Source organism: Dermacentor silvarum, chromosome 3 (genome assembly GCF_013339745.2).
Source record: "Dermacentor silvarum isolate Dsil-2018 chromosome 3, BIME_Dsil_1.4, whole genome shotgun sequence".
Taxonomy (NCBI): domain Eukaryota; kingdom Metazoa; phylum Arthropoda; class Arachnida; order Ixodida; family Ixodidae; genus Dermacentor; species Dermacentor silvarum.
Window position 1 is genome coordinate 210,492,938 of NC_051156.1, and position 13,054 is coordinate 210,505,991.

The 13,054-nt window shown below is 47.0% G+C and overlaps 1 protein-coding gene across 1 annotated transcript; it reads right to left on the reverse strand.

The window, feature by feature from the left end:
* Positions 1 to 1,740: 1,740 nt before the first annotated feature.
* LOC119444192 (putative methyltransferase DDB_G0268948) lies at positions 1,741 to 12,493 on the reverse strand. The gene is made up of 7 exons (XM_037708634.2): positions 12,372 to 12,493; positions 10,642 to 10,814; positions 9,779 to 9,936; positions 8,363 to 8,561; positions 6,016 to 6,113; positions 3,477 to 3,611; positions 1,741 to 1,881 (listed from the first exon to the last, which is right to left on the reverse strand). The coding sequence occupies exons 1-7, from the start codon at positions 12,409 to 12,411 to the stop codon at positions 1,794 to 1,796; spliced, it is 891 nt and encodes a 296-aa protein (XP_037564562.1). The 5' UTR covers positions 12,412 to 12,493; the 3' UTR covers positions 1,741 to 1,793.
* Between the last annotated feature and the right edge of the window lie 561 nt (positions 12,494 to 13,054).

The following is a 13,054-nucleotide window of genomic DNA, read 5'->3' on the forward strand; positions in this document are numbered from 1 at the left end:
AGTGTCAATGAGAAAGTTGTAGAGCAACATGAAAAACTCCCGATACAGCTCTCTGTTGCTGAATACGAGCTACATAAATGCGTTTTTCCGAGTGTGAAAGAAGACCTCGAATACACGCAGAATTGCCGCGCGACTGGCCGCTCGAGGCACTTTGCGTGCATTTGCGGGCTTCTTTCACGCTCGGTAAACCACTTTTCTGTAGCACGTATTGAGCCACAGAAAGCTGTATCGGTAGTTTTTCATGTTGCTCTACAACTTTCTCATTGACACTTTGATAATTAGAACAGTATTTCTCGAGATAGATAATTAATTACAATTACCTAATTAAATCTCAGTAATGAAAAAAATTACTGGCGGCTACTCCACTGTACTGGAAAGAATACACACTAGGTATTTAGAGACTACGAGACCGTGGTACGTGTCATCCACTGCTGCTGCTACCGCGCTAATTCAAACAAGTTGAGTGTAATTTAGATTGCAGCACTGAGTTGGATGAGTGTGTTTGTTTACTTCAACGAAACATGAAACAACGGAGAAGCGCGGTCCCCCTAGACTCATAACAGTCAGGCAACAACAGCCAGGCAGAAGGTTTAGTACAATGAATGGCGAGAGCTATACTCGCTCCTTCTCCGCTTGTATTCATCTGTCTGTCAGTATAATACGGGCCAAGAATTTTAGAAATTCTGTAAATTTCGTTTTACGATCTACGTACACAATTTTTGCGAAGTTCGTGCAGTGCGTAAGCGTAGACTCCACATCATAAGCTCCGTGTAGTGCAGCGAAAGCTATAGGGCTCGTGTGAGGCAATCAGTAACGAGATCGGGCGGGCATGTTCTAGAGAAGTAGGGTGCCTAGGTGTCCACCTCGCCCACATATGGGCACCCTACAGAGAAGCAACTTACGTTCAGTCGGCGTGGCGTACAGGGCGATCAGAGGCAGACAATGGCAAATTCCTTTTTCTGGTTCCTCGTGGCCTTCGAGATCACCAGTGGGATCTCGGAGGCCACTGTTTTCTTTATTATTATTCTGGTTAGCAGGAAAACGGGTACATATTAACTGAGTGAATGCCGCCGCTTTTGTAGTCGCGTGCACCTTCCTTCGCACGCGCTGCGATGAAACAGTGGCCAGCAATTTTTTCTTATATCGAGATATCCTAGCATTCTTTCTTTCTTGAAAGAAACGAGCGAGGCGTCTATTCGTTACGTTCACTGAGAAGCCGTAAAACTTTATCGCCCGTAGATAGTAATAGTTTAAAATCTAGATTGAGCTTAACGCTTTAGTGTAACGCTGTTGTATAGAGCGCTTTCTTGTAACGCACTTTAAATCGCTGATAGATAGGGCGATAGATACGAACATATGACTTGGCAGTTTTCAGTAACGAAATGTCACCGTCGTCTTCGTCATGCCACCGTCTTCAGCATAGTCTTTGCCGTATTGTCGTGATCACGCCGCAATCGTCGGCGTGGTCGTCGGTGTCGCGTTATCGTCCTATACCGCGGCCATTGTCGTCATAGGGACGCCGTTTCGTGCCGCTAACTGTTTTGCGTTGTAAGTAGTAAGCAAGCTAAGGTCACCAAATATGCTTATATTTTTTTTTACCAAATGTTTTATTTTATTCCCGGTATTTTACGCCCACACGAAGACGATGGTCAGTTCGCACATGTAGATAAACGTTTATGCGTATACATCGCGTACATAAATGTAACTCGGCCTCAGTAAGTTATTGCATAGAATGAAAAAAAAAAAACTCTGCGAGTATATTTCTGCCGTTCAAGCTTCAATTCGTGGAACAATTACTTCCGGCACATAACGTATGACGTCATGAAGGCGACGTTGAGCACTGGATCTTCCTCGGGGTACCGCTGCATCTTTGATAGGATCCTGCGGGAATCACACGCAAGCTCATTTACAAGGCGTGCAGTGAAAACATAACTTTGAATGGAAAGAAAATAAGAACAATTTGATAGTTTCAGCATATATAATATACTGTGATGCGCGCTCCGCTCTAGACTTATGTGCAACCACTAAGGGCCATGCTCTGCCTCGAGGAAGCAAACTGTGCGTGAGGCAGCTGCGCGCATGCGCACCAGCTCTGGCGCCGCACGCACGAGCTTCAATCCCTTCGAGAAACAGGACCCTTACAGTGGATCCTTACAAAGAAGACGGGGGCTCGAAACGACTAGAATTAAATACCATACGAAGCTGCAGACATTGCAACGTTTCTAATTTCAACGTTCAGTTCCGCCCACTCCTAATTTAAACACGCAATTTGTATTCCGGTACTGATTACAGTGATTACAGCTCAGTTTTAAGAAGGAAGGTGCGAATAACAGTAGTTATCGATATACGCCTACCTGACGCGTCGAATGAAGCACATTTCCTTTATAAAGATAAATAAACGTTGAAATTGTGTTGATTTGAGTGCAACTTGGATGGTCCCTTCAAAAGTAGACCAGGTTACGCTATAAATATTCAGTACAGAAGTCTGTGTGCTATCGAAATCTTTATGCGCAGTCTACGATGTACATCACTGATGGCTTCGATACCCATACGCAGTGACATGAATGAGGCTTCAAATAACATTACAACGGATAGGAGACTGGCGAAGACGAAGCCACTGCACCGATAGAACTATCAAGTCGTCATCATCATCATCATCATCAGCAGCAGCAGCAGCAGTAGCAGCAGCAGTAGCAGCAGCAGCGGCCTATTTTTATGTTCACTGCAGGACGCAGGTCTCTACCTGAGATCTTCAACCACCCCCGTCTTGCGCTGATTCCAACTTGCGCCTGCAAATTTCATAATTTCATTACCCGGCCCGCCTAATTTTCTGTCGTTCTCGATTGCGTTTCCCTTCCCTTGGCACGCATTCTGTAACTCTAATGGCCCACCGGTTGTCTGGTCCTCGCATTACTTGGCCTGCCCAGCTCCGTCTGTCTTTCTCTTAATGCCAAGGAAAATACTGGTTATCCCCGTTTGCTCTCTGATCCACGCCGCTATCTTCCTTTCTGTCAACGTTACACCTAACATTTGCCGAACTATCAAGTACTTATGACCAAAAACGAAATAGGTCATTCGTACTATTTACCTGCAGAATCGAACGTTTCCATAAAGATATTTGCAAAGGTGCGGAAGAAAGTTCTCTTGATTGCTCATGGGCAGCATTACAAGACATTTTAACATCACTGAGGCCTCGACGGCATGAAAAGAGATTTGGTTTTGCAAGAACCACACAATAAAAAAGAGCATGCAGTCTTTGAATCAGATAAGGTGTGCGCGAAATTCGCACTGCAAGCAGCCTCGTGACCCGGGAGATACAGGCCGAATAAAACGAGTATCGAACGTTCCTCGCCTATAGCCCGTTAAACATTTAATAGCGTACTGTCACGAAATCTCGCGCAAACCTTGTCCCGTGCCCCTATCGCCGCACGGGAAACACTTGGCGAGAGTTGAGTGGAAGCCACGCCTGCGCGTACCTGTCCCTGAATTCTGCGAGTGTGGCCTTGGCCCTTGCCGGCTCCTGCTCGCGCATCATGATCACCAGGCTCCACGTGTTGATGTGGCTCATGACGTCCGACACTGTCAGCGTGCTGTTGTTCAGCATCGTTTTCCTGCGTGCGCGTGACAAGAGATTTAGATGTTATCCACGGTGCTTTCGGTTGAAACCATTTCTTCTTAATGGGATCGGCGTAAATTGCAAAACTAATCCATCGAAGTAGTCGCTAACGAGTCTAAAGGTGCACGCGTACAGCGTACTATAATTCACTTCAACTGCATCACTTTACGTGTCCGCTTTGCTTAGAGCTGAACAGCGCCTTTTTAACACGAAAGTGTTTTATGCCGGGGTCCACCAAGACTTCACTGACGTATTTCCGTCACGGAAATACGTCATAGAACATAATACAAAGAAAGAAACCAGAAGAAAAAGTTCCACAAACATGCAAAATTTGGAAATCGAACCCACGACCTCTCGGTCCGCGACGATAGATCGCCGAGCGTTTAACCCATTGCGCCACAAACGCATTTGCAGAGAGCTACACAGACGCGCCTTATATATCTAACACTCCTCCGTGTACCCGCGCTCTTGCTCGGGGCGGTGCCGCCGCCTACGAGCAGAAAAGAGAAGTACTGCATTATGACACTAACGCGCACCGACAGTGAACGCTTCGGTGGTCTCAGCACTACGACGCCTCGATGCCAGCATTCGAAGGGACGCTGGCATCAAGAAGCACTACCAACGCCACCTAGGTGGCGTTCACCGTACTCAGCACAGCGGAGCGTGGCCTCCGCAATTAGCTCTGAAAATGTTTCTGAAGTTTATCGCGGAGGCTGCAATTACGACGCGCTGTACGCGCTGATTTGACTCGGTGACGATTCAGTTACGTGCTTTGTCTTGCGCGTTGTATTAGTGTGTCAGTTACGTGCTTCGTCTTTCGCGTTGTGCTAGCGTGTGCAGCGTAGTGCAGCTTCCATATGCACGACGGTTGCTCATGGTCATCGACGTTGGTAGTCGTGATGGAGGAGACGTGCCACCAGGCGTCAGCGTGGGTGCATCAACGCCTAAGGGCGCTTTAGCCACAAAACACCAATAGACATTATATATCAATGTGCAATAAACATTACACTACTTCTGTGAAGACACGTTTCACTTTCGTGTTCTATACCGATTCCTATATAAGAGGGATCAACCACATTTTTTACCATTCTTTTTTTTTTATTATTAGAGGGGGGAGGGCGGGTGTATACGTGAAGTATATTCTGTGGAGCCTACACGAATACTTTTCAACGTGCTCACCCATTGTTAGCTCCAAACATCGAGATACAAATTTCCTGGCTGCAAACGCGCTTCCGAAACTACTTTTCGTATTCCTTTAATACTTTCATATTCAGTGCGCGCGCACTTACAATGCGGCCGTTGTCTAGCTTCTAGGACGAATATCTGGTGACCACAAATTGGCGACCAACACGTCAACGGTTCTTGCGGGCACCTGCAGAACGGCAAAAGCATGGCCATAACATTTGCTTGTCCACGGCCGCTCAATGGTGTTTCCATTGAGCGGCCGTGGCTTGTCACTACTCTAAGTGAGCTGCCGCTGGAGGGAGGGGGGAGGGGCGATGTGTATTACGACCTATGTGAGACTAGTCAATACCGGACTCTTCCAACACGACGTGACAGTGTTTTGACGCACTCCCTGTCATCCAAACGGCCCACCAGGTCTTTGTCGTGACTAAAAAAAAGTCGCAGTTTCGCCCGAAAGGCGAACAATCAATTGAGATAGCAAATTTACTAGTAGAGTATACGGAGTAAGGATAGCAGTTTTTTGGGCTGCATAAACTTGGACACATTCGCTTACTGACTGAATTAAGAAGCGTGGTGTCAGCGCGCTCAAGCAAACATAAATAGATCACACTCGATGACCGCAGACAAGCACTGTCAAAACGCTGGCGTGTGCAAGCGCGGCAAGAGCAGTGACAGAAGGTTCGTGTGGTCTGCCGCTTCAACGGAAACTGAGCGGCGAAAGCACAGCGCATACAAAGGTCAGATCCATGTAGAGTTCGCTTTCAAGATACGGTGCGCGCGACAGCCCTCAGCCGTGCAAAGTACGCTGTTCCTGGCAGAGTATAGAAGCCGCACACCCTCCCTCCCGCGCTGCCTTCCCACTTTCCTCCTTTCGCGTGGGAGATTAGTCGACTCGCCAGTTCCCCTTGCGCCCGGACGCAAGATACGCATTTAGTGCCGCAGCTAAACGTCGCCTCCCCTCCCTCCCTCCCGTCCCCCCACGGCCTTTCGCACGACCGGAGACGTCGTGTTTCCTCTCCGCCGTGCGTTCGTTCTCCGTGAAAGCGCGCGTCCCTCGCGCTCTTTTCACTCGCACATGCAGCATACGGCGCGCGGCGACGAGTTTATCGTCGTCGGACTTTATACGGAACCTCACGGCGACCACGACAGCAGGAATACGCTTGGAGTGTCCATATAATTGCTATCGCAATAAATCAGAAGCGCTTTGCTCTCACCTTCGAACGCCCTTGAAGGGGACCTTGATGCTGCCGTATCCCTCATCCCAGTACATATGGCGGGATAGCAAGTAGTCCGAGAACTTGTCTCTTCGCAGCTGTGCGTAGTACCAGGAATGCTTTATGATCTTGCTGTCATCGCTTACAGTCAACAAAAAAAAGTCAATGGTTCTTACACGTGACGTTACTAATGGTTTGTGAACGGTACCTATAGGCCCTCATCGGCGCATGTCATTGTGTTGACAATTTTATAGAGCCGGAGAGGGTTTTATATTGAGCTTTTGCTCAGCTGCTTATTTGACGCAAAGCAGAATTGTATCTCCTATTGCGATGCATTTAGACACGCGCACATGCTCAGTGTTTCTGACGGTGAGACTATGACGAACGACTGCGGTATGCAAATCGGTGGCCGCCAAGATCACGTCAATTCGCGTTTTTTTGCCGATACCGGAGGCAGTATAAAAAAAATTGCAGTTGCAGCGCTTAGAAGCTTCCATATGCATCGCTTCTTAACCTCTTGTACTACGCCGTAACTCGCAGCTTGTTCTGCCATTTCTTCTCCGCACCGTTTACTTCCGTTACGCGAGGTAGCCGGAAGTTGCCTGGTGTGGTTTAAACAAGTATTGGTGCTTACACTGCGTGCATCGGGTGGTACTGTTTATGATAACCACATTGTCACATTAAGATGGCGACATCCAAGAGCTTTAATATAATATCCATAAGATAATCATATATACAAATCAGAAAATTTCAAACCACGCAGTAGTAAGGGCTGACTTAAGTCCGCGGTAGGAGACAACCGGTAGGAGGCAATGGATACAAGAACTGAAAGAATAGACCATAAAGGAGACACATATGTCTATTTAGTTGCGGGTTCCTTGCCCAGCGGTCTCAGTCATGCAGCATTCACCAGCTAGAATTGCAAGAAGTTATAGACAGCTGAAGCATTGCAACTGCTGCGGTCGATGGAAATGTGGCTGCTGACTAAAGTGGTATACGATGGCGTGAAAATATGCGCGAGCAATGCATCCTCCCTACACAGGCACCCCTTAAAGGGCAACTCCGGCGTTTTTTTTTAACCATGTTAGGATATTGTCCTTTTCAAATGGCAGTGACAGTCCTCTCACCAGTAGTATCGTTCAATATAAATTCATCAATATTATAAATATCCGATAAACAAGGTACCGGAACTGAAACTGGTAGCTGCTTCATGTGACATCTACGATGAGTGGATGACGTCAGATCCTACACTACCGTAATGTAAACACGCAGAACGCGTGCTAAACACGTAGTACACAGGGTGCTAACGCCAAGAAAAAATAAAAACGAAGCTGACGATGCATTCTGACGACATGCGAAGCTTGTCCAGCTCTTTCGAACTATACAACGGCGATTTCAACGCCGATATGAGCACTCAAGGATCTCCGTTTGCGTTTGAGCCGCCGACTCCGCGCGAGACATCTGACGTTCCCCACGCTCAACGCATTGTCCTGCGGCAAGACGAAGAGAAACACCAGTTATTACGCTTCTGGGCGAAGTGGCGGTGTAGACTCTGACGTCACTAAATGACTTATTGTAGTCATATCGTTTCCACAGATAATCCGATTGCAAAAGAGAACGTATACTCAAAACTTTATTAAGGTCAAGGGACATAGAAAAATCACCGAAGTTGTCGAGTTACTTTAGTTTTCTTTCCGTGCCAACATCACCTGAATGATGCAGTATTTTTATGAAATAATTATCGATTTCTTAAGTATATTTTACGGAAAAGGTACGAATACACGATATGAAACCACTGAAATGTTCCAATAGTCTCTGATCACTTATTGTAACCAATGCTTCCACGTCGCTGATGTCTCCTCTGATTTCGCGTCATATTCTGTTTTATCTTAGAGATTAACCCATCCATATTACGCTTCAACTTCAAGCACTTTGTTTTAAAGACCATCCGATTCGACGTAGAACAGAACGTATCAACCACCTCGTCCTGCACGTTTCCAACAAGTTCCATTAGGTTCTAACAGTGATACAGCCACCTTTCCACGTCGTCATCCAACGGATTAAATTGTTTTGACCTCTGGACCAGTTGGAAACATTAAAAGCTTGTTTGGTCACACTTACTGTGCTGTACTGTGGATTGCACAGCCGGCCACTGGACCACTCTATGTTAGTTCGACAAGTTTGTCTCAAGATAAGTAGTCGTACGTTTGATGGGATCGTGTTGACGATGATATATCGCCCAATTAAGATTTTTACTAATGATCAATGATCAAAATAACCGCTGATTTGATTTGATCGTAAAGATGGACACCGCGATCTACCGCAGCTGTGGCATCTCACAGTATACCTGGGAGAGCCAGTTGTCCATGCCGGGTTCGAGCAGAGCCCTCAGGTGGTGCATGGCCGCAAAGAGGACGCCGTTCTGCACCAGCACGCGGCGCACTTCGGCGAAGAAGGCGTCCTGGTCGAACCACTGGATCGCGTTCACCGCCGACACCAGCGCGACCGAGTTGCTGCGCAGCGGTAGGCACTCGGCGTGCGCCTCCCTGTCGCCGAGGGACGACGAAGTAGCAAGCAGCCCATGTATTTGAAAGCGCGCCAGAGAGCAGCACAGTTATCCTGCAATGTCCACTAGGACGGTGTCTTGGGTCAAGTTGGTAACCCATGCATGTCGCAAACGTTAGCGCAAAGTACGAACGAACTCTTACGAACGTTTACGTTACAAAAAATACTCTTGCGAAGAATCTCTTCTTTTGCTCTAGCCGAGAACTAAAGTGCGAAAGCTTATTGTTCGCCGCTTTCGCCCACGGAGTCGCTGTCTGACCTGTGGGCTTCAGAGAAAGTGCATCAAATCCCCATTGCAATCGAGGCGTTGAGCTCTGGTTTGCTATTATTGACGACACCAAGGTCAATTTCCCAACGCCGCGAAAAAAAAAAAAAATGAGAAGAGGGGAGGGGAGGGGGAGAGAAGCTATTTTATTGGGGTTCCCCCCTGACACCATGACGAATTTCAGTTACGCAAGTCACGCATTTTTTTAGCGTACCGGACCGAGAGACAGGCGTCGTGAAGAAGTGCATGAAGCTCATATTCCCCCGTCACGTGGCACCAGACTATGTTTTCTGCGACTTGCGAGGGAACCACCTTCGCGCTTTCAGGTTAAACCTCCCGCACCCCGACAGAGTGCCCCTCGGTGGAAGTGAGGAAAACGAAGCCGTGTAGATGCCTATATCAGCTTTGAGTACACTGTGTGATTTATAAGATCGAGGTGCGACGACACTACTGACTAATCGCTGCATACAAAGGCATAAAATGTGTATTTAAGGCCGCGTCGGCGCGTCGTTAGCGCGACTTCTACTCTCAACATGCCATTTAATTACAGCCCTGTATGAATGTATTTTCCTTTTACCTGGCCTCAGTCTTCCTGTCCGTTATACACGATGTCCCAATGCCAGATCTATACGCGTTTAACAAAGAAGGCGGTTATAAGTTATACATCTACGTGTTGTCCTTGTCCGTGTCCCTAGTGCACCCTAATGTTTACAATCCCGAAGCCAATCGCGAAAAGTAATGGTCACGTGAACTTTTGACTCACTTTGATCATGGCTCGTGACAAATCGGGGTCGACCTCGAAATCGCATGACCATTGCTATTCACTAGAGTGCGCAAAACAACGCGTTCCATATTTCGTACCTAATCGGGTGTTGATAGTAGCACACAATCAGCAACCTCGCGCGTCAGAAACATAACACGACGAGGGCTCACATGTACGTGACGTTTCCGTGCCGCCTCATGGCGTTGGCCTCCTCGATCTGCGAGTGGCTGATGTCGGCGCCCACCACGTTCTTGAAGTAGGGGCAGAACAGCTCGGTGCTCTGGCCGGGCCCGCAGCCCACATCAATGCACAGCTCACGCTTGGGCAGCTGCGCGTGAGGACAGGTGACCAGTCCTATAGACTTCACCACATTCAGCTTTCTTGAGTAGGTTGGCACGCACGTGAAAGCAGCATGAATGCATTCGTAGAACAAATTTAGCAGTTTAGCAAGAAACATTCGTCCTGGTTCGGGGATCGAACTTTAAGTCATCGCCTTTCAAGGGCAGACGCTGTACCAAGTTAGATATAGCCGGGAAGATGGTGGGAGGAAAGTGAATCAATGGAGCTCTCCAAGCACTGGTCTGGATAATAAGTTTAATTAATGCATTAATTAATTAAGGAAGGAAGGAAGGAAGGAAGGAAGGAAGGAAGGAAGGAAGGAAGGAAGGAAGGAAGGAAGGAAGGAAGGAAGGAAGGAAGGAAGGAAGGAAGGAAGGAAGCGCAGTGTAATCAGGGCTGAATAGCGTACAGGGTGATTGTAACCTTTTTCGGCCAATTAATCGACAACTCTTAGTGCGGAAACATTGATGTCCCTGCTGGTCGAGTTGTCGAATAATTTGCCAGTTAAGTTTACGAACACCGTTTACGACATTCAGCCCTGATTGCAGCATGGGCATGCCGCGTACAACGGACGCAGCACATATGGATGGCACATATGGACCTCCGATGACATATATGGAGTCAGCGTTATATAGCTGCTGCGAAGTGGCGTGCTTGTATAGCCAAGACAGGAAGTATACACAACTTCCGTCACCTTTTGGTTGACGTACGCTATGACGTCTTGAACCACGAAATCTGGAAGTGTCGGCCTCGCCTGCTTGTACAGCTTCGAAAGGTCGGTGCCGTCGACGCTCAGGTCATACTTGTCCCGTGGACTCTCGTCTTCCAGACCCCTTGTCACCTGACGGCGAGTCCTGATGCATTCCACTGCGACGCAGGGAAGTGCGCTAGATGATCGATGCACGGTTATGCGCGATGGGTAGGCACAAGTACCTAGTAGATATCGTAAATGAATTTAGACAATTTCTAAACTGTCTATAGATATCGCGTAGACTGTACTGCTGTACTAACGATCTGCCCTTTCGGTTATAGAACGTAGACAGACTGCAACCATACGTACCATCCAGTTTTCTATATACAGACATATATGAAGATATCTGCGAGACTAATATGACTTCACAGACTATCTATACACATCTCGGTAAAGTATACGGACTGTATACAGGCAAAAGTTTGTTACAGGGTTAATTCCTTTAGTCTGTTTTGGTCCAGAAATTTACTAACTGGTTCTTCGCACAAAATCTATAAACAAAAGACGAAATTAAGGCTATATAATCCCAGGCTTTCTGCAGGCATTGCGCATACTTTTACGAAAAAACGCCCGTAGAGGTTATATAGAATGCCTGAATAATTTTGTGCGAGACAACACCCGTGTGAATATATTGATATACCATGCAAAATGTTCACAAGTTTAGGACTGTGTTCCCGAAGTCTTTCGATCGTAACCATTGACCAGCCGCCACCACTGCCATGTTCGCTGTCATGATAGGTGGCTGCACCACTGTGGAAACGAAGTTCTGCTCTAGAACACAAGGTCCTGGGTTAGATTCCCATTCGGCGTGACTGTATTCGGTTTCGGCGTAGGTGCACAAACGTCGCATGTACAAAAAAATGAAGAGCCCATCGGAATGTGTGCTGGTCAAATTTAACCCGGCCCTTCAACTGCATAGTCTTTTATAGCCCAGCTGTAGCACCTAACCGTAACACAGCATCAGATCATAAGCTTCTGTAAACCGTCAACAACTCATGAAAAATGCCGCGTAGCTACAAGTGTTCAGCATGTACTCCGCGACATTTTCATCCTGAAGATACGTTTGGTAAACACACATCGAGAAGTCATGCAGTACTATAGTCGCCCATGCGAAGCCTTTAAAATCACATTCGCGTGTCACCATCGCCGTCTGTAAATGTGGGCGCTTAAATTTGCTTACAAATGTTTTCGAAAAACTAACAATAGTAAATTCCGAACCTCATCGCAGCCTCCGAATATGCAGTTTTTGTGCACGATCAGACACTGGTGCGAAGACCACGTTTCCACTGAGCGTCACCCGTTTCATCTGGGTGGAAGCTTAGGTTTTCTTTTGTGTTCAAGTCACCAACGCTCCACGAGTTCGTACACATTCTGCCGTATGGCCGTAATAATGTCATCAGCCGGGCCTAAAGCGTCGTAGCAATATCACGCGCTAGACCAGTGCGCCTGCCTTGCATGGGCCATGCTCGGGCATGACCTCTCGATAAAATCCAAGACTTTGACCACAGTGCTATACGACGGTTGCCTTAATTTGCAAGGGTCCTTTGGTCGCGAGCGCGTCTAGTAATCCTTGGCTCGCATCGAAAAGGAACGCTATGAATCCCAACCAGCTCCTTGCTTTGGACCTTAAGTATATGCCGCGAAGCCGTTAAGTAGCGAAATTTTCAACTCACGCAAGGAATTTCGTCTCCAGAGAGCTCGAAGCAGTAGCATGAGTGTTGCGGAAGGCTTGAAATGTCACTGTGAGGAAATGTTCAGAACGTTCCAAACTGTAGCCACCAGCGCTTTCTTCTTGTGGTTAGGTTCTTCTCTAATGATGATGCTGCTGCTCAACTGTGGCACGTGCCCAATTCAAGGAATATGCCAAGTGAGATAAACATTTGTGCGTATTGAAAAGAAGAAAACATGGGATTATCCTACCAGCTGTTAGATAGCATTGGCGCCCCTTGGAAGGTTAGAAAATAATATTATAAATAAAGTTAAGGATAACATAATAAGCCTGCGTTTTCCGGTCTGACTATAAATTCGACTCCGTTTTCCTCTTCTAAAAACACCCGATTCTTTCTTTCTTTCTTTCTTTCTTTCTTTCTTTCTTTCTTTCTTTCTTTCTTTCTTTCTTTCTTTCTTTCTTTCTTTCTTTCTTTCTTTCTTGCTTGCTTGCTTGCTTGCTTGCTTGCTTGCTTCTGTAAGCCCGTCGCTCTGCTTTGCCTTTCATATATCGCTTACTTCATTCATTTGTTTTGTCCACTTGTTTCTCTTTCCATCCCTTCGTCGTGTTTTTCATTCGTCTGACGTGTCTCATCACACACGTGGCTCGAAAGAAACAGCTGCGCACCATGCTTTATATCTGTCCGTA

Bases quoted from the DNA above. Each gene is read 5' to 3' on its own strand.
- LOC119444192 (XM_037708634.2), bottom strand. From the start codon at position 12,411: ATGCTACTGCTTCGAGCTCTCTGGAGACGAAATTCCTTGC. The intron at 10,815-12,371 runs GTGAGTTGAAAA...CCTGCGTCGCAG, and splicing joins CTGGAGACGAAATTCCTTGC to TGGAATGCATCAGGACTCGC. The intron at 9,937-10,641 runs GTGACGGAAGTT...CCTCACGCGCAG, and splicing joins TAGCGTACGTCAACCAAAAG to CTGCCCAAGCGTGAGCTGTG.